The sequence below is a fragment of the Thalia democratica genome, chromosome 4 (assembly GCF_965202585.1).
Source record: "Thalia democratica chromosome 4, ktThaDemo2.hap1.1, whole genome shotgun sequence".
In the NCBI taxonomy this organism is placed as follows: Eukaryota; Metazoa; Chordata; class Thaliacea; order Salpida; family Salpidae; genus Thalia; species Thalia democratica.
In genome coordinates this window covers 58,893,180-58,920,783 of record NC_139168.1, presented here as the reverse complement: position 1 = coordinate 58,920,783, position 27,604 = coordinate 58,893,180, and the positions used below count along the sequence as shown (strand labels likewise).

At 25.9% G+C, this 27,604-nt stretch overlaps 2 protein-coding genes across 2 annotated transcripts; both read left to right on the top strand.

Moving 5' to 3' along the window:
- The first annotated feature begins 475 nt into the window (after positions 1-475).
- Positions 476-1,117, top strand: LOC145833470 (uncharacterized). The gene is made up of 2 exons (XM_082940646.1): positions 476-535; positions 626-1,117. The coding sequence occupies exons 1-2, from the start codon at positions 476-478 to the stop codon at positions 1,115-1,117; spliced, it is 552 nt and encodes a 183-aa protein (XP_082796772.1).
- Positions 1,118-2,313: 1,196 nt separating this feature from the next.
- LOC145833469 (uncharacterized) lies at positions 2,314-16,784 on the top strand. Its single transcript, XM_082940644.1, has 16 exons — positions 2,314-2,373; positions 3,204-3,378; positions 4,597-4,709; positions 5,102-5,242; positions 5,647-5,811; positions 9,472-9,601; positions 10,481-10,619; positions 11,092-11,266; positions 11,474-11,542; positions 12,335-12,474; positions 12,698-12,887; positions 14,519-14,736; positions 14,896-15,084; positions 15,860-15,996; positions 16,084-16,190; positions 16,590-16,784. Exons 1-16 carry the CDS (start codon positions 2,314-2,316, stop codon positions 16,782-16,784), a joined length of 2,343 nt encoding a protein of 780 aa, XP_082796770.1.
- Positions 16,785-27,604: the final 10,820 nt, after the last annotated feature.

The window sequence follows — 27,604 nt, the reverse complement described above, 5'->3', positions numbered from 1 at the left end:
CGTTTAATAAAAAGTATATATAAGGTAGCACATTTGACACTTATAATAATATGTTTCAGTATTGTTAAAAAAAATTTGAAGCCGACAAATAGAAATCAAGTTCTTGAATTTTTGAAACATCGAAACAACTGTTTTATCACTATTTCTTATCCAAAAGTCGTTCAAAAGTCATATGGAAGTGAAAAACGGTAATTATTAAGCTTATATAGTTTAAACGGTACTCATCTAAAATGTAATTTAAATCAGTTATTTAAAGCTTAAGATCTATGAAACCTTTTTTTTACCAATTGATCAGTAATCTTTTCAATAGTCATTCATAAAAAGAATTCAAGTTTTGTTTATTTTGCTTATGATACTTCATTAAGACGTTTCATATAATAGCTTGTTCCTCAGCCAATAAGGTGTTGTTCCGCCACAGTTTACCTTCCTCATTGGGTGAATGGGGATAGCTTTAAGTGAAAAGTAAACTGAAACTATGTCACCTGACAAACATAAACGTAAAAAGAGACCCACTCTTAAACTGGGAAGCTGGAACGTTCGTACCATGACTACTGGTATGGACCCGAAAACATAAATGATGCAAGAAAAACTGCTATTATAAATAACGAACTTCTTCGTCTTAAAGTTGATATTGCAGCTCTTCAAGAAACGCGCCTTGCTGGTCAAGGCTCAATTAAAGTGTGTCTGCAGTACTCTGCTTTACGGTAGCGAGACATGGACGTTACCTAGCGTACAGGAGAAGAAAATCAATACCTTCCACCTACGATGCCTTCGTCGCATCCTTGGAATTACATGGCAGCAAAAGATCACCAATGAGGAAGTATTGAGACGTACTGGTCTTACCACTATGTACTTTACCCTCAGTCAGCGCAGGCTTCGCTGGCTCGGTCATATCCTGAGAATGAATACTGAGCGGATCCCAAAGTTTCTATTGTATGGCGAGTTGGTCGTTGGCAAACGAAACCGAGGACGTCCAAAATTACGTTTTAAGGATGTATGCAAGCGCGACCTAAAAAGCTTGAGCATTGGAACTGATGATTGGGAGTTGCTTGCAGATGACCGTGCCAAATGGAGATCAACTATACACAAAAGACTGCAAGAAAGAGAAAAGGAATAATTTAGAAAAACGAAGAAGAAGATGAAGAAATAAGAAGCAGAATGAATTTAATTGTTTTTTTGTGTGTTTGTGTTTTTTTTATTGCATCACTGTGTATGTTTTTTTTTTTTCTGTGCACAACACGCATAGCCGATCTCGGCTGATAGCGGGCCTTATTATTATTATTATTATTATAATAGCTTGAGTTCGTCTAATTGTTAAAACCGAAAACTTGTTCTAAAAATGATATTAATTAAATAAATTTACAAAGTTTTTTTACGACTGTCTAACATAGATACATGTGTGAGTAAAATTAGTTACAAAGTTTTTTAGTAAAACATATTATGTTTCGATTTAGTGGGTGTAATAAAATACTTGAAAAAGTCTAAATAAGACTCAACAACGTTTTAAAGATAATTAAAAAAAAACTTCTAAGTTTAAAGCTAAACCTAAAATAAAAGTTGTTAATTTTTTTATAAACGTATGAAAATTTAAAATAATACTCTGAAAAAATTGTAAATAAAAATTATTTCAATTCTATAAATGTAGCTTGGTTTAGGTGTTCGTATAAGTTTCTTTCATTTAGTAGTATAATAAAATTTTCTACACTTTAGGCCCTACTTATGTGAATAAAGTACAATAGTAGAATAGATCAGTGTTTTCCACAGTTTGCACATGTGTGATTAAACATTATTTATTATTAAACAAAAATTTAAATGTTGAGGATTTTATTATTTTATATTGTGAATAAAAAAATACCACTTTTTTTGAATATTTAAACTAGTTTGATATATACGTACAAAGTATAACTTTTGAACATAGTATAACCATTCAAAACGATTTCAGATTTTCTTTAAAAAAACTGTGTTGTACTTATTGCATGTTTGTATATCTTAATTTTAAAACTCAATAAAGCTTATGTACTGTAGTCATTTTATTTTTATTGCTATACTGATTTTATAAAAACATTGTTAAGTCACAGGTTATTTATTATCTTAAAAGGTAGTTTAAATTATTATTTTCATAAATAATTTTCTACATTAAGAAAACCCGATGTCGATAAGCAAACTTTTAAGACTACCTTAAGAAAAACATATTTAGTGATAATAAATTTTAGATTTTTTTGCCCTCCACCTTCATTATCTTTGCATGGAAACGGATGGAAGTTAACAGACAGCGAAACTAAATCAGTTTTTATTAAAAGTATCAAACCTTACATGTGCATAACGGGTTACCAAATGCAGGAAATATCAATTGACGAAAAAGAACCAGTAGAAGTAAGTGTCGTGCTCCAAATTATAAAACTTTACAGCTACTATGTCAGGTTGTGTCTTAAAGCCTTTTTTGTAGTAACATTGTAATTAAACTTTGTAATTTATATTATAGAGTAATTACATCAAAAAATGAAATAAAAACCTGATTAAATGTAAAAGAATAAGTTATAACTTTAACAACATTATTTTTTTACTTCGATTTAAAATTCACTTAAGTTTTACGGCTAAATTTACTAAATATCGTATTGAACATATTTTATAAAACAGCCCATTTTAACACATTAGTGTAAGTATATATTTTTTCACTAGGTAATTAAATAAAGACAAGCATTTTATTTTACTTTTTGATAACTTATACTGAATTCGTATGTTGATTGCCGTTAAAGTAAAGAAAAAACTTGGTATTTAAAAGTACTATGTAACTCCTTTCAAATACATAAAAAATGTGCTAAAAACGTAATATAGAACTTTAAAGATTAGTATAAGTATTTGCGAACTAAATCGGTTTTATATTAAAATATTTTCATTTAATAAAAAACTATCACAAAAATTTCTGAAATACGAATAAAGTTTGTTTCGTTAAACTTTTAAAAAGATAAACTTCTATTGCCAGACAATTATTATTAAATCATAATAAAATTTTCAATTTTTTTAACAAAACAAATAATGTTAGTTTCAAATTACTTAAATTGTGATCTACACAACTAATTTTGGATGAGTATGAATAATAAGTTATTTTGTTTGTTTTGATATCGGCGACACTAAAAATTACAAAAATTAATCAAGTTTCAGTGGTTTTACGATTTAAATACTCAATCAAAAATAATAACCAGGGGTATTACTCGGCAAGAAACTTTTTTATACCTGACACCGACAAAAGGAAACATTTAGAACTTCAAGCAAGTGTCATTTTTAATAACTGCAAAGAAATTGTTACAGTACAAACGAACCCTGTAAAAATAATTTCAAAACCGAGCAAAAAGAAGCAGTCAGCTAAAAACACTGAACGTAAGTTTGTGTAAGTTTATTATACAAATACATGTTTTAAAAGTTTAATAATAACTTTAATTGTTTAACTTTTTTTTTACGCAAAAAAATTTGGTTGAATTGTTGTGGTTCTTTTAAAAGAGACAATTTTAACAGTTTGTATCACAAGCGACAGTAAAGTAGCACTGTTTAATAGATTGAGATCACAAACAATGTCCACTAGATATTTGTGTACAGACCAGAACAAGTTTTATGCCTCTCTTACTAAATGGTGCGGTTTAAAGATATTTTTAGGTAATAAATTTTTTGTCTGTTATAGTACTAAGTATTAGAAGAACAAATATTTGTTTAAAATATAACGTTTTTTTTTTAATTTTAGACATATATATATGAATAACTTTTGAATAGTATAGTGCAAAGTAACTAGAATTTAAATTTCAGAATTTGCTTATTTAAATTTAAACTAGTCAAATAATAAACTTCTATACCTGTTTACTAAACCTACATAAGATATCTATAGCTTCTCGTACTTTGTTTTTAGTTTTTGTTTGTTGTATATTTTATTGTTATTAATATAATGATTAAACAATTTTTTGAACAAAGGTGTTAAAAAGTTGTTTGTTTTACGGCTGTAGTAATTGTTAATATCTTCAAAACTGGGTGCAGTAACTCATTACAAAAAATGCACACTAGACTATTCAGTTTTCTAAATGATCATAATAATACATCATAATAAAATAATAATTTTATTAGTAACTAAAAAATCAGCTTTCAAAAAATAACGAAAAAAACTATATACTTGTTTTTAAATTTTTGTATCCTATTAGATTTGCAGTTGTACACATGCGCATACTGCTTTAATATATCTTTAATATATTTAATATGTATAAAACTTATCAAATATTATAAAACATTACAAAAGAATATTGATAGTAAAACGTTGTTCTACTGGATGTTTTGTTTATTAGTTCCAAACATTTTCAAATTCTAATTAAGCGATACATATTAATTTAAAATGTATCGATAAAAACATATTTAAAAACTTTTAAGTATAGATGCAAATCCAAAATTAGCATGTTTAGTTTAATATGGTTAATGTCTTAAACTTTGTGAAACTTTGTCCAGTCTTTGGACACCGAAGCTTGTTTTTTAGTCAGATCTTTAGGTTTTTATCTTTAGTTTTATAAAAACATTATAAATGTGTTGTATATCTGAACTAATTACAAATAAAAATTATAGTTGACAGTAATTTAAAAGAGAATGAAGAGTTTGATATTAAGCAAGGGTTTGTTTATTATGGAAGCACTATTAAAATTGTTTGTCCTGTGACCCAGCTTGCATTGCCTTTACTAGTTTGTTTGTTACAGTTAATTACTTTTTTACACTTTAAGTTTTAATATCAAGCTAGAAATGTACTTACATTTTTTGAAAAGTTTTTTTTTTCTTAGTTAGTTTAAGCATCCTAATAACTTTAAAGTAGTTCGTCATATTTAGTTTATTAAATAAGCTATACAACAAAAATAGTTTTAATTTATAATGACTGTTTAAATAGTATAGTATAAAAATTGACTAAGTTTTAAAAAGTAACTTTATATAACAACACTTTAGCTTTTTTTTATAATTTGTTTTGTTTGTATTAATACTTTTCAGAATTATTTTTCAAAATACTGTTCTATCCTGCTTTAATTAAATACAGTCAATAGTTAAATATTTAATTCTTAATAAGATTGTAACTAACGTTTAGGTAATAAAGAGAGTAGATAAACAAGTAGTTGTATCTGATAGTGACGAACCAGTTTCCCAACTGCATAAGTGTGCTTTTCAACTCAAAAATTCGCCTGGTCATTTTTTAAAAGCTCAACATAATGGAGTTTTTTCAATTCGAGTTAGATGTTTTATTTTTGTCAAAATTATCTTCTAATTATGTCATTACAGTCTATGAGTTTAGTTATTTTATAAATCAGAACGTAAAACTTTAAAACCATACAGGTTCTACAAATAACGAAATTAAAATATCTCAAAAATGATTTATGCAACTATTTTTTCTTAAAAAAAGTTATTAAAAAAAACGTTTTAGAATCAGTTTAATTAAATGGTTTGTTAATTTTTTAATTTCTGAAAAATGTCTTTACTACGTAACCTTAAGTTTACTAAATTTATTTTAAGCACTTTATCTATTTATTGAGATTTGTTTGTTTCTAAAGCCTTTAAAACCTCTAACCAATAATAAAACTTTAAAGTGCAATGTACTAAAAGTTTTATTATAATCTCCTTATCAACGTTTTACAGGTACAGCCAATCAATATAAATGGATCACTAGAACAAAAATTATGCGAAGGTGCGTGTTGGACCATCATTTCAACTGATCAAGCAGAGTTTTCGTGGAACTACGGAAGTTGTACGAGCCTTTCTAATTATGACGTATCACCGATACCAATCGTTAAGTCTATAGAGGTCAAAAATATTTTTTTAACTTAAATTTATAACTTGTTTTAATAAATAGTAATTTTAAAGAACAGTTAAGCTTTACAGCCCTGCTAATTAATTAATTACTAAAAGATTTTTACAAAAAAAAAAGTTATACAACATGAAACTTATTTTTTTTATTAAATGTTTTTATCGACAATTATTATAAACTTTGAAGCATTTTAGTTTTTTAAACATTTACAATAGTTATAAAATTGGTAAATGGTAAATAATTAGAAGAAATTCTTTAATATTAAAAAGTTAATTTTAGTCAAATCGTATAAGGTTTTAATAATAACTCTTTGGAAACTAGCTATTCTGTTATAATAATAGATTGTTTTTATTTTTTTGAGTAACCTTTAAAAAGACCAATTTTATTTAAAAGCTAAATTATAAAAAAAACTTTCAAAAGCTATACCTTAACATTCCGCAGTACTCTACTTTGACTTTAAATACTACTAACTATAGTCATAATTAATCATTATTCATAGTTTTACATTCTTACTCTTAAAAACTTTCGATATAAGGCTTAATTGTAAAAATTATACAAGGTTTGATTAAATTTAGTAATTAAACAGTGCTATAATAACAGTGTGTTATTAAATATATTAATTTTAAACCTATAAATTGTAAAAACAAAAACTACTACAAAAAAAAACCAGATTAGCAACGTTGACAACTTTACTGTTGTAAAAGTACTCGGAGATAATTTTACAGAAGAACACCAAGTTTGGTTTGGAATTGGAAAAAGTGAAACTAACTACAAGTTTTTATCTAGATTTGATTTTGCGTTCTAAAATTATGTTTAAAACCGTAGAAATTTAAACTAAATAAAATTGTATATCAATACTTTTAAACTTCTATATACTTTTCCGATAAAAAATTAGAAGTCTTTAGAAAACAACAAATTCTAACTATTTTTTGATAACCATCTGTTTCAACTTAAAACTAAAAGTGTAATTTTATTCTATTTTTTTGACTGATCCCTCTTCTTTTACACAAAATTACATTTTAAACTGAAAAGGTAGCTTAAACTTAGTTACGTTCTTAATATATATTGTTTTTAAGTTTTGTTTTTATATAAAACAAGTACATAGTTTTGTTTAACTATATACTTTTCACAAGGAACTACGTTTTTATATGATTTTTTTTTGGCAGAGACGAACACCTTTTAGTTTGTAAGCTTCCTAAACTTTCAGAAATGATAAAGGAAGAGAATGACAAACCAACGAGACCTTGGAAGGTACCAATGCTTATTATGAGATCCGACGGTGTTATTTATCCTTCAGACATCAATTTAACTTTGTCGAGAGAAGACAACCTTTTTGGGTGGAAAAGTTTTCCTACTTAATTCTATTTCGCTATTTAAAAAAGATTTTAATGGCTTAACTAAAAATTAAATGAGAATTTTTAGAATTTTTTAGAAATAAAATTAACTTGTTTTATTTTTAGCTAATATTTATAATATATGTATGAAACTTAATTTTTTTAAGTAGATTTAAAGTATAGTTATATGAAAATTTTATAAAACTGAAATATGTCACTTGTAATCACTTGCATACTTGTTGAAAAAAAACAAATTGTTGTTATAAAATTTTTTAAGTTGTTCCGTAATGGCACAATAAACAAAAAAAGAGCTTTTAGTATTTTAATAAGGATAAAAATAACCTAGTTTTATTTCTAGTAAATTTTTAATACATACGTGAGACATTCATTTTATTTAAATAATTTAAAAGCATAGTGGTAAGAAAACTTTACAAAACTGAAGTATATCACTTATGATAAACTGTATTTTTGTTTAAACAACAACAAAAATATTGTTATAAAATAACTTTCTAACATTTACAAAGTCATACAATTATTTTACTAATGAAATGTTATACAGTTAAAAAACAAGGAATTTAAATACAATTCAGCGACTAATAATTACTTAGACTAATTGTATTATTTTCTAACTAAATCTTAGTTCTACTTTAGTTTTTATAACAGTACAAAAAGGAATTATATTTTCTTTTACAAAATCTCATTTTTTCAAATACATTTAATGATATTTCGATGGTAAAAAAGCAAAAAAAAATAATTTAAATACAAAAAAAAACAAGACTGCATGTATATCTTAGTATACAAAGATATAACTTGGCTTGAGAAAAAAAAATACTAATAGAAATATTTAAAACTATACAAATTTATTTTGTTAATCTTATTATGAATTGTTTAGTCTTTTGTATTCAAAAAGTTTAATTATAGTTTCAAAATAAACACTTATCTTTTTAACTAGCAACTTTTTACATAGTTTATTTTAATTTAAGAATTTATATTCATAACAAAAAACATACAATATAATTTGTTTTCAAACTTTTCTAAAAGTCAAACTAGTTGAATAAACTATGTACAAGTATGTATTTCTTAGTAAACTAATTTTTCTAACAATGTTTATCAATATATACAACTACATTGTCCTGAACTGTATACTTTAAAACTAAAAACTGCTTTACAAATACCTTTTATTTCTATATTTTTTAAACAACTTGCTAAAACTAGTTTATTTTTGTATTATTACGTTTTGAAGACTTAAAAATTTGTTTAACTAACATTAAAATAAAAAATGTAGACTAAACAATACTTTTAGCTTGTACTTTAAAACATTTAAGTTTTAAATAGCATAGCGTTAAATAAATTTTACCAACTTTTAGAACAGAATAAGTAAAATTTAATTGACAGGCTGTTTAAAATTTATCAAAAATTATTTAAAAAAAAAAACAAATGACAAATCATCTTCTTTATATATATTTTTAGTTTTTCAAATATGACGTTTCAACGGTATATTTCATTTAGAACATACTAGACTTTATTTTTAGTAATTTAAGGAATGAAAAGTTCTTACACACTAAACTTTTGTTTAACTTGTTAAGTTAAGTTTTTAATAGCATGTAGAACAATAAAAACTAAGTTTTTACAAAAAATTAAGCCTAATGTAACTAAAACTTTTATAAATACTTTCTTTGAAATATTCAAAACTGTACAGTTGCATCTTAAGATAAAAAATTAATTTCAAATTGTTTGTGTTGTTATTAACAATTATAATTAACCTTAATGATATATTCTAGTATACGAAAAAAAAATCTCTTATTTGAATAAATAGTTAAAAATACATCTAATAATTACTAATCGTATTAGGTCGTTCTTTTAAACTTAAGCTTTATGAAAAAACTTTGTTTGATTTTTTATTTTTGGGGTTTTCTCTTTTTTTGCGTATAAGTAGTTATGGTTATGATAAAAACTTTAGTATGTTTAAATGAACCTACTAAGACTAGTATAGTCTCAGTAAAAGATAATAAGATGACAGAGTAATTTTTTTGCACATATTTAAAACTAACTCACAAAAAAATAAATTGTCTTGCAGCTTTCAAAAATATTATAATAAAAACTGCTTATTAAATATTAACATGAAGTGGTAGTTTACTTGAGCCGATAACTTGTGTAAACACCAAACACAGAATAAACTATCAATTATTCATTTATCACATTCACTATTTAAGCATGGAGAGTTTTTTAAAGGCAAAAGGAAATAATTTTTCGGAAAACTACTTTCTGCTTTTATTTCCTTCACACACAAACTTGTAAAACATGTACTCTGAACTACGAAAGACAAAGTCGAGGACTTCGAAAATTCTCGGGGAGAGAAAATCGTTTGCTGACAACACCGCAACTCAGATCCTTGAACCTTTTCATGAAGTGATTGATGAGGCTTTAGAAGTAGATTGGGGAAATCTTAGAGGTTTGTAAACTGTCATAACTAGTTTGAACAAGATATGAATTTAAGTACAAGTATGTTATTTTTTCAATAGTTCTTCGCCAATCAACCAACAAAGAAGATTAAAGTAATATAATTTATGTTAGCCTGTATTTTTCATTTTAATCTACTATGTACAGTAAACAAATAAACTTTACTAGTATTAAGAATTTAATTTTATTCTATCTCAAAACTTATAAATTGTTGGTAGTTTTATGTGAAGTACTAACTAAGAAATCAAAGAATCTTTTTAAGACTGATAAAGTAGTATTTTAAATCAATAAAATGATAGTAGCTGAACAAACTATTTTTTAGAATTATTTATAAGTGGAAGTGTTTTACTCTTACTTTGTAGAAAAAAATGTATTTAATTCAATTAGATAAATTTAAATATTAACCGTAAAAAAACTATTGTCAATGAAATTAATAAATTTAGTTTAGAACAAACATTTTTTTAAATTAAAAACGTAGTTTTAAAATGTTAAAAGTAAATTTTATATATTTGTGTGTTGTAAAATGGTGTATTAACTTTGATAGATGTTTATTTATAAATTATAAGTTTGTAGTTAAATTTAATATCACAACATTCTTGTGACCTTTAATTTCACGAAAAAAAAAATTGCTCCTAAATTTTATATATTAGTTTTGAACACAAAACTTGCTCTTACCACGTAATACTCTATACGGTTTTCAATTAAAAATATTTAAAATAATTATTTCAAATCATAATGTTAATTTCAAAAATACATCAAAATGTTTCAGTTACTATACTAAATATTGCATATGGACAACATATTTGTACTTAGTTTTAGCCCTTCAACTAAACTTCATTAACTTTACACCACTTAAGTTTACTATGTTTAGATGGAGAGTTTCCGTTGGGCGGGATGGATGTTGACAAGTCGACTGCTTCACAGGCAGTTGCTTTCGTCATTAGGGCGTCGAGAAACGGGGTGGTTCCCCTCTGTGCTGAAGTTGCCAGCTTGTTGAAAGACAAAAACAAGTTAGTTGACTTTATAGTTTCCTGTGATAATTGGTAGCTTAATTTGGGACACGTTCAAAATCCACCCGCGATCAAAATCCACCCACGTTCAAAATCCACCAAATCAAATTCGAGAACCGCTTACCGATCGAGGGTAAGGGTTAGGGGTAACAGTGATAGTGAAAATTAAATGAAAAATAAGTAAAAAAATGCAAAAAAACATATAAAATAAATTAATAATTAAAAAAATATTTAAAAATATTGGTTGGATTTTGATAGTATACCCTTAATTTCAAGAACCCTGTAAATACTTACTTAAAATTTTTTCTTACTTTTAACTATTTAAAATTTGTTAGCCTCTAAAGTCCAAACTAATATAAGTTAAATCAAATTTGAATGTATTCACATTAATAATCTAAGTAAAACAATTTTCTGTTTTTTAAATAAATTTAAAAGTTTAAAATACTCATTAATGAAAGACACAAACATTTAGTTTGGAAGAGCAGATTTCAATGCAAAAAGAAGAAATACTTCATTTGATGCAAAACCAGCAGATCGACGGGACTGAACCTCCGGCCCCACCTGAAATGGTTGACTTTTCAATGCAGTCCTTGCAAGAGGTGCAGTGCCAAACAGCAATACTTGCCTCAAAATCCATGCAGACCCAAGTATGATTGAAAATTTGTTTGTTGCCTAAACATTTTAAATATAAAATTTAACAATTTTTGAAGACAAAACTCTAAAGTTTAATTTAAACTTTAAGCTAATGTGTTCAAAACTAAATTTAATTTCAAATATAAATTTTCAAAATTTATCAACAAAATAAAGTTATCAAAGTAGCTGACTGTTAACAACATAAAATTTAAAACTTTTAGAACCTCGTCATTCCTTGTTCTAAGGAGTCTGCAGAGTCAAAAGCAAACAAAAAATACAATTTAGGCGAGGTTTTTTTTCAAATTAAAAAACATATAACATTGATGTTTTTTTGCATTGGTAATTACAGCATAGTTTATAATAAACTAAATTTAACAAGTTAATAGCCAGAAAATTGCTTTTCTCAAAAATAATTAAACATATATTTTAGCTTTATAAGCAACTTTTTTTAAGTTTACGTGTTTAAAAAGATTTTTTTTTAATTTTTAAAAGTTTTTGATTATTTTCAACTTTCAAAATTCATTTTTATTTTAAATTTACTTTCAAATGTAAATAATTTTTACGTAACGTACTTTTTTTTGTTTTACATTTGTTAAATAAGTTATACCCGATATATAATTGGTTGCTGCCTATTCAAAAAGATTGACAGATTAAGTTTTTTTTAAATATTTTTTTTCATTTGAAAAAATACGTACAATTATCTTTTGTCACATTTTATTTTAAAGAAAATAACTTTTTAAGTTATAAAACTAACTTTTTACTTAATTTTCTTTTTTGAAGCATACTTGCTATTAGATTTCCAAAACTTTCTTCATTTATTTCATTTAAAAGCTTCAATCTGTAGCACAAATAATTTGAAATTTTTACAACAAGAAATCATAGTGAAAAATAGTTGGTTTAAAATAAGTTTTCTGACACATAAGAAAACAAAAATTAAACAATTTTTTCAAATTAAAAAAATAATTTTCTGTGATTTTTTTTAATTATTTTTTTTGTATGTGTAATTAGAAATAATTTTCATTAAATTATTTTACAAACTTCAAATAAAAAATTATTAGCATACAATCTAAGTTGAATTAAAGATATTTTGGAAAGTGCCCGGAGTTTCATTCAGCTGCAACTCAGGGTACAAAATTGAATGCTTTTGTCCAAAAAAAGTAACAACATCAACACAAAACCCGGTAAAAACAACTGTTGGAATTAATACTACCAATCATAGCAAGTAAACAAATTTACAAGAGTTTTTAATTACATTTACTGTTTAAGAGATTAAAAAAGTAAAATTAATGTATTTCTAAAGAATAAGATACTTATATAAGTAAATTAACTGTAAACCATTTTTGATTTGTTATAATTTTAAGTTTTTTTTTAAGAAATACATTAACTTTAACTAGAGTTTACTGTCAAATGGCTTACTACAAAAATAAAATTCGAGCTTTACTTAGGTATTGTTCAGAGCTCGGTTATTTTGACCATAAGCAACTGGAGCACAAGCACTCTGTTTTGGAAAAAGAACACGAAAAAGTTAAAGAAACGGCTGAAGTTTTTGAAAAAAATAACAAGAAAATCTGCGACGAAATAGAAAACGCTAAAAAAGAAATTATTGCACTTCAAAAAACAATTCAACAAATGCAGGTAACTCTACATTTTAAATATTATTGTTTGCTTAAAATATATTACAGTTTTATTATGTTTTAATGGTAATATCTTTTTTAAATCTAAACGTTTATTTAAGTTCAGTGTATAACATGTTCTATAAATCAAGAAGAAAGACAACAACATTGAGATAAACATTAATATTAGCTGCGAATTATTTATTAATTATAAGTCTAATATTTATGCAAGAACTGTTTTTTTATTTTGATAAATTATTTTTAGTTGCTATTAAGTTTAAATATAAGCTGGTTATCATTAATGCCGAAATAATTTTTCAGGCTAAAAAAAAATTGAAGTATAACAAATAAATAAAACATTTCTCACAGCACAATAAATAAAAATGATTGGATGGCCTTGGCTTTTTTGCTTTGAAATTTCTTAGAACACTTCAAATTCTTCCAATAGTAACTTTATAATTTTATAGATCTATGTTTAAAATCCTTAAAAAAACTACTTTTAATCTTCAGATATATTTAAACACACAAAACTTGATTTTAGTTAAACTTAAATTGGTTATTATCAAAAATTGTACCTTAATCTTTTTTTTAACTAAGCACAACTTAAAAGTAAAGAAAAAAATTACAAACAAACTCTTTTTTTGGCATTTTATTAAATTTTATTTCTAATATAATCGTTTTATTAACGACGTTTATTACTTAAGTAATTTTTTATAAAATGTTGTATTTATATTTAAAAACTTAGTATTTAGATTTCTCACATAAAATTATAGTGAGTTAGACAAGCAAAATGAATAAAACTTAACTATGTTTAAAGATGTTGCTTATATAGTTTAGCATAGGGGCCGATATTTTTTTTTACTTTTAACTCCCATTCATTTCAAACTTTTACTTTTATAACTTGCCTAAATCTACCTCAATGTATTTAAACTTTATTTTTTTTTTAACTTTTTACGCTTCTAACTTTTACTTTTATAACTTATTATAGGTCTACCTTTCAACTAACTTTTTTTCATAAACTGTACGTTTGACCTCATAAAACTTAATATTTTAGAATTTTTAATATAAATAAAGATATAATTAACTATATGTTTTTTTTTTCAACTCCATTAAAAAAAAAATTAAAAGTATATCAGAACTATAACAAAACTTAAGTATAGATTAGTTGAAAATGAATAAACAAAAATACTTAGAATAAATTGAACTTAATAATATCAAATTTAAAATTAAAGTAGAACTAAGTTTTTGTTTATTAAAAAAAAACCAACAATTCTATTTTAGCAGCTTAAACGTACACATCTTAAACAACAAATTAAAAACAAAAAAATTATACTGTACAACAAAACTAAAGTAAAACTTATTGAATTAGAAATGATTAAGTTAAATTGTACCGAGTTATAAAAGATTAAGTTAGAAATGTGTCAGGTAAAAAGTGATCAGTTAAACATAAATAATTTGAAAAAAGATCAAGTTAGAAAAGGACTTGATTTATATAAAATCGATTATTTAAAAGTATTGAGTTAGAAACGTACAAGTTTAAAATGATCACAATTTATAACGTTTAAATAAGTATTGATAGACATTAAAAACTTTTTAAACTAAAGTACGATAACTTTTTTTTTAATAAAATTTTCAAATGTGTAAAAATTTAAGGAGAAGGAATATGAACGCTTAAAGGAGGAAGAAAGGTTAGCAGCAGAGGATGGTCACAGCATGAGAGCTAATAAGGGAAATGCACTTGAGTTTAAGGAGTACGACGTCATTTCACCACCTTCTACTGTAAACAAAAGCACTATCGTTCTGTCATACGTCGAAAGCCAGCGAAACTTTGCAAAAAAACGTGGCCCAGTCATTACTGAGATAGATGTTGAGTAAGTGAGAGTCTTTTGTTTTACTTTCGTTTTGTATTCTAAAAAACTACTATAAGTAGTTATGAGCTAGAATACGAAAGATTGTCTACAAAAAACTACTTATAGTTTTTTCGTTTATAAGCAAAATCTAATACATGTAAATTTTTGATTTTAAAACAGTTCGAGAAGATTAGAAAAAAGAAAGTCTGTGAGAATTTCAGGACCGATACTAGGTTGTAAGTGTCAAATGTGTGCTGCCTTTTTCAGGAGTTCAGGCTTACTTGGCTACGCATGCAGTCCTTATGTCACTGATAGTAGGGGAAGAAATCCAGTTTTGAAAGACCTCAGAAAGCTGGTGTATGCCCAAAAGTAGGAAGTTCTGTATAAATAATGTTTAAAAAATTAAACTTATTTATAGAAATATTTTTATTTAATAAAATATAAATCTCGTATACTTTGAAAAAAAAAACTTTTTATAGCACTAAAAGCATACCTAAACATTATTAACACTTACATTTAAAAAAAATTTCCAATCACACTTACTTTATCATAAAAATAAATCATTATTAACCTATAAACAACTTATCAGTCTTGCATTCTACTTTTAGAATTAAAAAATTAGTTTACTTTTTCTTAAATGTTCAAAAACTCTTATTAAGATAATTGCGAGCTGCTTACTTAACATGAACATTATTTTACTAAAAAACATGTTTGTTTCAGTTTTCATGTATTTTCTGTTTTTCTGTAGTAAAAACGATATTTTTTTTTAATATTGAAAACAACAAGTTTTACTCAACATAAGGAAAAATCTATAGTCTAAAAAACTATCTTAGCTTACTTATCTAAATAAAAAATAAATTGTGTCCATTCTTTTTTTAAATGTTATAAGTATTTACTGTAATAAGCTTAAAACATTAAAGAAAACTGTAACAAAGTTCAAACTGCTTTAGTCTTTCATTAAAAAAAATTGATCACTAGTCAGTCAAGTTCAGTAAAAGATTATTTTGCTGTTGAGTAAATACTCTGTAATAATTAAGCTAAGGTTGTCTATAATATAATATGTAATATACATACTAAACTTAATAACTGTTTATCATATTCTTATTTATATGTATAACTTTTATAAACTAGTTTGCTTGTTTAGCTCGAAGATAAAACTGAAAGTTAACGATAACGTCTTGATTCGTTTCGATAGAGTTGGAAAAATTCAATACATTGGTCATTTAGACAAAATTGGTTCACCAAGTCTTGTCTATGTAGGCCTTGAACTAGAAACAGGAGGTTTGTTTTATACGTCAGATATATAAAAAATATTGACTCAGAACTTTGAATTAAATTAAAAAACTTACCAATATTTTTCTTGCAAAGACGGAAACCACGACGGAAGTTTGAATGGAAAAAGATACTTTGCTTGTAAATCAGGGCAAGGCATATTTGTACCTATAGAAGATGTGGTGTGCGTCATTAAGCAAAAAGTAGGTAGCTTATATTATAAAAAGTAATACTTTAAACAAACTAAACACGATCATAGTTCTCATCAATAACATTTGTTTATTATTTTCAGTTTTGAATCGCAATTTTAGTAAAAATAACGAGTAAATATATGTACTATTAAAGATAAAAGTTTAGGAAGAATAAGAATCACAATAGTAATCATTATAATCTAATTTAAAAAAGTTCTTTTCACTGTTAACAAATAAAGTAGTCAAATATCTCTTTTTAAATAAATTTATTGTATATACCGTTATAATTCTCTTAATAGTATATATCTTTTTTATTGCATATAGGTGTATTTTTCTCGACATTACACTTTTCATTATTAACGTTTCACAAAATTTAACTGAGCATTTTTTTTTCTTAATTATTTTGAACAGAGAGCAACAAACTTACCAGTGATAAGTAAATCAAAAACTGCAATAAAATATCCGAAGATAAAACAAAAAGCAGAAGTTAATCAAAGCGGTGGATCGAGAAAATCAACACCTCCTTGGTCTTCTTCATCGTCATCATCTTCTACATCAAGTTTTAGAAGCTCCTCATCTTCAGCCAGTGACTCATCAGCTTATTAATATTTTTTATTACTTAATTATCATTTAGAATTTGCTGTTTCTGTTTGTCGTGAAGTAGTTTCAGTTTGGAACTAAATATCCAACATTTAATCACAAAAACTAAACTTGGTGCAGTTTTTTATTCTAAATTTGTTTATGAACAGTTTGCATATTTTTTACACTTAGTTTTAAAAAGGATTTATGTTTTATTTTTAATCAATGAAATATTAGAAACAGATAATCTAAAGCATTTTTTTGTTTCTTAGAAAACCCTTAAGAAGGCATTTTAAAAATTAACTTTATTTTTTTTTACAAAAACATTACATACTGTTTAAAATTTTATAATAACTGTTATGGGTTGGATTAACTATTCTTAAAAAGCACACATTTGGTCAATACTGGTGCTTAGAAAATAGTTTGAGTTACTTTGCTTTGGTTACACACTTTTTTAGAATAAAACATTAATTTTTGTATTATTAAACTAGAAAAAATAATAAAACGTTAAAAATAAATAACGTTTAAAATTTTCAACAAACAATTTTTTTAGCGCTTTTAAACAAAATTATCAAGATAAAAGCTTTTGAACTATAAAAGTATATGCATAACAACCATATATTGCACAGAGGTTTTTGTTTAGCAAACAAAAATTTTTAAAGGTAAAAACCTCTTATTTATACTAATACCTGTAAAACCCTTAAAAATATGTGCACTGATAACTTAAGAAAACCATTTGTTCACAACAAGATTAATGCTCATATCAGCGTTCCCAAAATATGCACAGAATAACTTTTGTAGTGTAGAGAGAACCAGCTAAATAATAAAAAATACTATTAAAACTTGTATACATTTAAACTTGTTATTATTAAGATATTGAAATTCTGTCTATTTAGTTTTAAAGCTTTTGATGAACTAAACAATTATTTAAGAATTTATTATGCGCAAAATTTTAATCATTGGTCAAATTAGGAATATTTCCAAGGTTTAAAAACAAACACTTTACAAAAATCCAAAGGTGTAATTAGTATATTTTTTTATTTATAAGTACAATTAGAGCTGCGAGCCCCCCGACATCATAACGCTAAAAAGCATTTTATTTATTTAAAATGTTAATTGTGTTGAATTAATTTACTAACTTTACTACTTTAAAATGAATAGTACAATAAAAAAATATTGATTTTGAAACTAAATTGTAGTACAAAAAAAAACGTTAAAGGTCGCTGAAAAACTTACATTTAAAGATATTTATATTTCAGGAATATTTTCCTGAACACGTGTCTTAAACAACTTCAACCAATTTAAATGGTGCATCAGTTACAAACTGTAAGGTAAATATTGATAAAATTTTATAAGTAAATGTATTAATCGGTGAAAAATAGTCCCTGCGAGCTGGATATATAAAATTAAACTTTCAAAATGTATAATAACAAATAAAAACTGTTTTCAACAACCCCATTATAACAAACAACCATACAAATATACAATAACTCATTCACATTAAAACAAAGTCAAACCGGAATATTTTAACATAAATATTGTTTACTTTAGGTTGTTTTACATGAATCGTTTTAACAAAAAAAAAAGTCGCAACAAATGTTTTAGCTTGACTTATCGTATCCGAACCGCGCGCTGTAGTTTCCGACCCTATATACCATAAGGACTTCAATTAATTGTCCAGGTAAATAAAACAAAAACAAACAAAATCTGAATTATCGACTAAATATTTATTGCATAAACAATCAACTGGCAGTAAATTTGATTTAGGCAGTTCTTGTAGGAAATTAAAATGCACACTTTAAATGATTGAAACTTATTTCTCAGTTTGAAAAACTAATCAGTTTCGGAGTCGTTGAACCCATAGTACTTGCTCCAAAGTGCCGGTGACTTGTTCATGCTGGCATGCGGACTGCTTTTGTTGGGTGAGTTGAGTTTGAGCAGGCTGGAGGCAACTTGGCTGCGGCTTATTGATGACAAAATCATATTCTTTATCGAGTTTCTCTGCTGGTTGTCCGTTACGAAATGCTGCTGGATGCTCGGGGAAAAGTGACTTAACTGCTGGTTATCGTCGCAATTGGACCTTCTGAACATTTTGGAAATTGGGGAGAGCTTCTTGAAAGTCAGATGCATCAGAGAGTTGTTTTGGCGGGTCGGAGAGCTGGAAAGTTAGTGAGTTGTAGCATTTAATAACAATACAACATCAACTATGTTTAGTTTACGTGCAACTGCGTTTATAAAACAATTTTCTTAAATTATATTGTTATTCGAAAAAAATTGTTTATACATACCTTTTTTACTTTAACTCTTATTTATGCAAAGCACCTACCTCTGTAACATTTCGGGGGGCAAATCATCATTGAAATTGTGCAGATGAAACGGATTTTTTTGAGGTGTGTTTAAGTTTTGCTGACTCATTGTTTTGAACTTGGATGAACCGTCACCTTTGTAAAAATTTTCACCTTCAATGGGTGGATTTTTGCTACAGGAATTTTTATTTTTTTCAATTTCTTCATTTGATGTCAGCATTCGAGCTCCGATTATCATAATGTAAACTAAATATTTTTTAATTAGTATTAATTTTTATAAACTTTTGTTTTATTCTAGATGTTAGTCGTACTTTTATAAATATAGCATTAACAATGTATCTTTATATCTTGTTTTACTGAGTAATAATTTCAACGTAATGAAAATTACTCAGTACAAAGACTAGTATGGTGTTTTCCAAAAATATAAACATTAATTTTTCATTAATATAAAATCAAATAAACTTTTTAGAGTTTACAGATGATATATAAAAAATTAAAAACTTCATAAACTTAATAAAGAATTTACAAAAAATTAAAACTATCTAATTGAAAATTGATTAACTTACACATCTTTGGATAAGTTTAGAATGTTAAACAATGATATTAATGTGTATATTGAAAAACTATAAGTAAATAAATATTATATTTAAACTTTCATGGCTAAAAACAATTTACGATATTCCTGAGAGCGAAAAAACTAACTGACTGTTAATAAACATAAGAATCAAGTGTGCAAAAAAAAAACAAATGATCATATACTGAACTAATACATTTTAACTGTATACTAGAAATAAAAAAGGTTTAACGAACTTACTTATAAGTGTTATACCAGAAAAGTAACACAATATTGAAAAAAAATCGTTCTGAACAGTTTTATTGTTAGATATTGAAGGATTTAAACTTTCGATAAAGTCTGGTTTGAGTTTTAGCAACTCAGTTTTGTCATCAAAGTATTTCGAATTTTTTTGACCGAAATTTTCACGAAGCCTCTTTTTTGATTCTTCTTTTTTATACTCGATTAATTTTTCCTCAATGCTTGAATCTAAACTATCAGGTACTCTTAAGACGATTGGTTGATTAATAACATCGTAATATTCTTCATTTTCACAATTTAAACGTAAGTTAATAGTCTGGAAATGTTTTTATTTTAGAGTTTATGTATGTTAGTTTGTAAACTAAGTCTAACAAACATTTAAGAAGTAAAATATAGTTTGTCCCAAAAGTTTGTTTCTTTTAAACTTTTGCCACTATACATAGGCAACTTGTTTAAACAAAATTTGTATATGGGTTGTATAAATTGCACAAACTAAAGCAAATGTTTTCAAACTAGTACTCTTGAAAATATAATTACCGGCAAAAAACACATTTTTCGGCTAGCAAAGCTGACACTTTTGAAATAATTTTTAATTGTTGTCAAAAATTTGTTAATAAAAGTTATGTTTTTAAAAGCGATAAGGTTAGAGACATCAAAACTTTTACTCAATCATTGAAACCATTTATAGACATAAATAACTTAAGTCTCTAACATATGAATAAAAAAATTTTGCAGAAGTTTTATAAATAGAATAGCAAAACTTATGTCGAATTACACCAAATCTAGATAATAGTATTTAAAAATACGGTTAACAATTTAAAGCTTCTAACTAATAAAAATAACAACCTGTTGGTGATCTGTCAAAGAACAGTACACAAGAACATTAAATGAAGATACAAATGAGCAGGTGTATTGCTTTGCTTCTACCCTGTAACAATGCTTGTCACGTGATTTTTCAATGCTTATCGATACTTGACTGGGTAAGTCTGATTGAACCTGCCAAGTAAAAAAATTACTACAAATGAGAGCAGATATTATATAACACACTTTTATCGCAACATCTCCTGATACTTTTATACTTGACTAATTTGCAACTATTGTTGTTTCTATATATTAAAAACTCTATCAAAAAACAAGCTAAGAACTATGAAAAGTTACAAATTCATATCGAATTATAAGTACAAACTATACTACTATTTCTTATTTTTTTTTAGAAAAAGTTAATCATTTAAACTATAGAAAATCTAAAACATACTTGATTTTAACAAAAAACAAAGCATTATCTTCATAACTTAAAAATTAATGTCAATTGGTCTATTTTAGTGCGACCTAACGTTTAGTACCTTATAAATAATAAAACTTACCACGTTAGTTTCAATGTGCAAAACAACTAACAAACAAATACTCGCGCACAACGGAGCTGGCTGAAACGCAGATAGACACCGGAGACTTCCAATCCAGCTTGTTTGCCGACCTTTGCAACGTAAAAGACGGGTGGTAAGGCAGAGAAGTGTTGGAGGGACCCTTCATCACTCCGAACTCCTCATTCAGAACGACTTCAACTTGAATTTGGTCGGATTGCGGGAAGTCTCTTGCAGCGTCGTACTCTATGTTGGTTCCTCCGGTCAGCTCACAAGCGTATGACTCTGTTGATTATTTATTATGGTTAAATGTAACTACAACTAAGTTTAACTATCATATTGTAGTAAATATTATATTAAAACGTGGTAAAAAAAACAAACTGAATATTCAATTCTTGCTTATAAATTTCTGACATATCATTACAAATAAATTAATTTTCAAATTTAAAATTTTCCAAAGTTGTAAAAAAGTAAAAGTCATAGATACTGTACCTTTGATTTAAATTAGTGCTTATTATTTTAATTACATGAATTTGTCAGTTTTTTGCTCAAACAAGAGTCTCACGTAAATCAGTAGAGTAAACAGATTGAATATTGAAAAATGAGTGAAGATCCTTTTGTTTGGTAAAATTAAATTTACATGTAAACAACTGAGTTGCCAAATTGTTCATTTCACTTTCCAATCCTTTGCAGGCTAAAATTGTAAGTTTAGAATTAATTTGACTTTTAAACTTATTTTATTTCAAAGAAAGTTAATTTTATTAGTAGTTTAAAAAGGTATTATGTACAATGTAATTAAAATTATATTGTAATATACTTTTATTTGTTTTATGAGGTGTACTATAATTTTAATGAAAGTAATTTTTTAAATGATAGCTTTCTTTTGCGAGATAATAAATAACAAAACAATACATCAAATAATAAAAAAATATTTTGTGTTAGTTAGGTTTTTCTACAACTAACTATTTTTAGCCTGTTATGTTTAGTTTTAAAACTATTTTCGAATACATTTTTGTAAAAATATTGTTTTTATTTTTATTGTTATACGTACACAGCATTTTATGAAAATTATAACTATATGGCTTAAATTACTACAACTAACGTTACAGGATTTAATAAAAGAATTTATATAACATGTTAAGAACAAGAAGATTAGTTATAAAATAACACATTCAGCAGCAGGGAATTAATTGATGTAAAAAGTTCTAAACCCAAACTCATTACGAACCATCTTAGTTCTAGCCTAGACTTAGCGACTTATTTTAGTTTATATTTCAATTTACTATTTTTGGATTAGTTGATATTAATATTATCTTATTTTAACATGAAATAATAGGGTTTTAGTTCTGGGTTCAAAAAATCATAAGCCTACAAGAACGAGCTTGCATCATCCTGATTTTATAGGTAAAGCTAAAAATTAAAGTTATAGCACAAATGTAAACAGAAATACGCAACTTATATTTACATACTTACTCACAGTGCGTTTAAAAGTAACTATAAAACATAGCTTTATAATCTAGCAATCATGTTTAACAAAATAAAAATAATACACATAAACCGAGGTTCATAATATCATAAACCGAGGTTCATAAACTACGAGGAGTTGCAGAATATTGTCAGTAAGAGAGCTGATTCATTAGAACAAGTGTTTTGTAGATTCTATAGTTTAAATTTTGAACTTTACAAGCCAAGTATTTAAAATAGCTTTTATACATACAAGCTGGTAAGACCAAAAAGCTAAACATGTTGAACCAGTAACTGGTTTAAATAGTATACAATGAACAAAGATTGTCTAAATTAGATTATTAGTTGTTCTAACTTGATAAATATCTAAGCAAACTATGAGTTGCTTTTTATTATTCAAAAAAACTAAAATTTACTTTTGAGATAGGTCAAAGTCAAAAAGTTCAGTTAAAAAAAACTAGTACAGCTAAAAAAGGCAACTTCGGTAAAAATATGTTTTCGCTATCACACTTTATTAAGGCCATAGGGGGGGGTAAACCATGTTTTTTACAAGTTGATCTTATTTTACAGAGTTTTTTCTAAGCTTCAAGATTCTTTTTATTGTTTTAAAAAACTCGAATTATTTTTTCAGAAATGACCCCAGTCAAAGTCGGACTGCATAATAGGTTCCCTATGGGAAGGGAAAACTAAAACAGCGAAAAAAGACTATTTCATTTAAAATCTACCTCCTCTTACATTTTTTAAGCAATCTTCTTCAAACTTTCACAGTCTAATCTTTATACAATAACAAAAAAACGTTACTTTGGAATTTAAAAATTTTTTTGTAAAAATATATTTTTTTGAACAAAAACACTTTTTATTTTTATTTTTGTGATAAAATTTTTATTATTTTAAATTATTAAAATTCTAAAGTAACGTTTTTTTCTTTTATTATAAGGAATACTTCCTGAAAATTTTAAGAAGATTGCTTGAAAAATGAAGGAGGAGATAGATTTTTAGTGAATTTTAAAATTTCCGAGAAAATTGACCCCGAAAAATTTGCGGTCCATACGTTTATATTTAATTTTTTTTACAAAAAATTAAATATCTCAAAAGTTAAATGATATTTTTGAATTCTGTAAAAACTGGCTTGTAGTTTGTACTTAAAGCTTTCATATAAAAGCCAGAGTTAATTTTTGTAAAAATAAATGTTGGACCCCCCCCCCCCCTATGGCCTTAACTTTTAAGAAATTATCGTTAGGTTTTTTTTTACTTCCAAGTAAAAATTAGTAAAAATTTTCATAAGCAAATACCTTTCAAAAAACACAACTGTAAATTTTAAAATTTTGATATGTTTTATATCAATATTTTAATACATGACTTATTCATGTTACAAAGAAAAATAGTTATGAGTTTTTATATGTTTTCAACAATAATCTCAAAAAACATACTTTCCAATTGTTGATCGAATTGAAAATGAATAGGAATCAAGTATTTTCCTTTGTTTGTAGATACAACTGAATGTGGCTGAGCTTTTTCAATGTAAGCGTTAAATAATGTGGGTTTTACCTACAAATTTATTATTTTATAGTGATTTTGTACATAGAGATTAATATATGAAATAAATTAACTGTAAACAAAAATGTTTTTAGAAAAATTAAGATAATTATAATTGAATAAGAAAAAAGTTATGTTTTTACATAGAGATAAAACTACAATAAATCTCCAAATTAAAAAGAAACTGAAACTATTTGCTAACTCAAAACTAACTATTTTTGGCTTAAATTATATATTGAATAACATTTAGGATATCATACCAGATAAGAAGCTAGAAACGAATCAACTTCATATTTAATATGAGTTTGGTCAAGTGAAGTTATCAATATAGAATTGCTCTCAACAAGTAAATTTTGTGAATTTTCAGATGTCCATCTACCTGGACTTTGATCAAAATTCACAAAGTTGCTACTAAGACATATTCTGTTGTATTTTATATTATACTCATTCATATGACAAGAGTAAAAAATCTTTATAAACTTGAAAGTGATACTTTTCAGTAAAAAAAAGATGTAATGCTTTTATTCAAACAATTATTAAAGGCTCGTTTAGCATACATAACTATCATATTCTTTCAATTCAGTATAAAATTTATTGCTAATTTGTTTTTGCTAAACCTACTAAAAAAAATTGGATTTATAACTGCTTTATAGAACTTAAGGCTAATTTGACTAGTATATAAGTACCTAGTATGTACAGGGACACTGAAAAAATCCGTAAAAACAGGCTTATTGATCGTCACAGGAAAGTAGCACGGACTACCAAGGTCGTTTGACACTGACGTCATAATTACTGTACTTTGTGACGTCATAGGCTTCAATATGAACGACTTTCCATCAGCTACTTCATGTATAACAGCTTCATCATTCCTAATAAATGTTTTGTTTTAATGAATATTCGCTTAATTGCAAGTCGGCACAATTAGCTTAAAATTTGCAGTTATTAAAAAGTTTTTACATTATATTTAACACATCATTTTTAAATATGTTTAACTTTAATCTTTTACTTTTGTAAAAACATTTTAAAGATACACTATTATTATAACTTATTAAAACTTTTTTTTATTTTGCATAAGGTTTTAAAAGTATTTCACAAGAACTTTTTTTAATTACTTTTTAATAACAATCTTAATCTTTTCGCTTGATTCGTCAAACACCCTGCCAGTATCATCGAACTTTATAATATCAAAAACAATGTTGGAGCTTGCAGGTAAGAAATTAAGTTGTGATGATTTCGATTGAAAATATTTTTGTGGCTGAATCAACGCGTATGAAACTGGTCGAACCTGAATAATTAATTGAATTATATTCAATCCAATAAACTTTAGTTAGAAAGAATTCAAAATAAAATTAAAATGTATTTAACAACCACTTAACAAGGTTTCCACAAAAGGAGGCTAGATTGACCTTTTGGGATATTTTAGTTTGTTGGGGCAATAGTTAGTAAAGGGGCGAAAGGGGAGGTAAAATTTGAAACTTTGAGGCACTTTTAGAATCTTTAGCTTGATATTTTACTAATTTTATTTTGCTATCTAGTAGTTTACTCATAACTAGTAAGGCGGCAAAAAAGCATATATAATTAAAGGCATAGAGGGTAAAAGCTTTTTTACAATAATTAACGTTGGTTTAAATATGAAAGCTTATAAAATAAACCATAAGTTACTATTCACAAAATGTAAAAAAATTTATTAATTTTTAAGAGATATTAATTTTTGTAAAAAAATCCGATACAAAAATATGGACTGCAATTTCTAATGGTCAATTTTCTCAAAACTTGAAAATTCATTAAAATTTATTTTCTCCTTCATTTTTAAGCTATAGACCTCAATTTTTTAGGAAACGTTTCTTAGCAAAATATAAAAAACCTTTTGTAACAATAAAAAAAATCTTTAACTTTATTTATGACCAAAAGAAAAAATAATACTTTTTTAATTGTTTTAAAAAAAAATTTATCAATCTCCTACAAAAAGATTGTTTATAATTAAGTTAAGATTAAACTGAAAAAATTTGAGAAATATTTCTTAAAAACTGTAGGAGAAGATAGATTTTAAATGAAATAGTTCTTTTTGCCTTTTTAACTTGGCCCTTCCATAAAGATCCTATTGAGCCCACCGACTTTGTTCCCTCATATCTCAAAAACTATTTATCACTATAAGAAACAGTAAATAGCAAATGTTAGCTAAGTTGAAAATCTTTAAAGTTAGATCAACATTTAAAAAATTGCCTTACCCCCATATGCACTTAACTAACTTACACTACTTACTGCAAGGTTTGTAATAAGGGTAAAAAAGGGGGCGATAAGTAGTAAGGCGGCAACAACTAACTTATACTAGATATTCTGGGGTTTATATAAAAAAGTTTTTAAAAATTATGAGGGATAACTTACAAGAGATTTGAATCTTACAATATATTTTCTAGGGTGTGTAATGAACTGTAAAACAGATCACGTTGTAACTAAAACTACAACTGCGGTTGCGAAGATTGTTTATTTTTGGCCCGCGACCACCAAATGCCTGCCGATCTGTGAATAAAGAAGGCTGAATATATTTTTGTTTCTAACTATGTACAACTATGAAATTGAATTCGGAAAACCCTGATTTAAAGCAATGTTCGTTTACTAAACCAACGAGTATTTGAAGTACAAGCGTCTCATTAGCGAGAAAAGGCCGAACTGATTTGATGAGAATTGTTGTATCGCAATGTTGCTTTAACAAAGACGTTGCAACACCATCATCACTAATCTTAATGCAGTCGTCTTCGTAATTTGTCGATTCTTCTTGTCCATGATCAGATAACATCTCTGTGATGATTAGTAAGTAAAACATGTTTAAGAAATATACTAAGAAACTTTCAAAAAATAACTAAAAAAGAAATGTTTATACTTAAAACGAAGCACTTTCAACACCTGTATATTTTATTGAGTTAAACGTAACTAAAAAATTAAAAATTTTACGTAACTGTTTTTAATTATAATATGTGATTATAAAACTCTCATCAACAATATTTCAAAAAATGAAATAAAATTTAAAATTTGTTAACAGAGAAATCATAAATGGATTAGTAAAAAAACTTAGATTAGTTAGTCTTCAAACTTAGTCACTTTTAAAAATTAAAGTTGTGTCAGATAATAGTTGGTTTGTAAAAATTCTTTTCTTGGCTTCAGTAGTTATCAGTAAACTATTCTTTAAGCTTGATAACTCGTTTGAAATTATTCCAAGAGACTCATACACCTGTGACATTATTATAGTACTTATTTTTATTAAAAAATAATCACATGTTGGAATAATTACAACCGTTTGTGTTGAAAAACTTAATTAGGACAAACTTGTATATACAAACAAAATACTTTTCAAACATAACAAAAAAT

Excerpts from the sequence above, each read along its gene's own strand:
- LOC145833469 (XM_082940644.1), top strand. The coding sequence starts at position 2,314 with ATGTGCATAACGGGTTACCAAATGCAGGAAATATCAATTGACGAAAAA. Across the intron at positions 9,602-10,480 it reads AGATTGGGGAAATCTTAGAG|ATGGAGAGTTTCCGTTGGGC; the intron begins GTTTGTAAACTG and ends TACTATGTTTAG. Across the intron at positions 11,543-12,334 it reads AAAAATACAATTTAGGCGAG|ATATTTTGGAAAGTGCCCGG; the intron begins GTTTTTTTTCAA and ends GTTGAATTAAAG.
- LOC145833470 (XM_082940646.1), top strand. The coding sequence starts at position 476 with ATGTCACCTGACAAACATAAACGTAAAAAGAGACCCACTCTTAAACTG. Across the intron at positions 536-625 it reads TTAAACTGGGAAGCTGGAAC|TTGATATTGCAGCTCTTCAA; the intron begins GTTCGTACCATG and ends TTCGTCTTAAAG.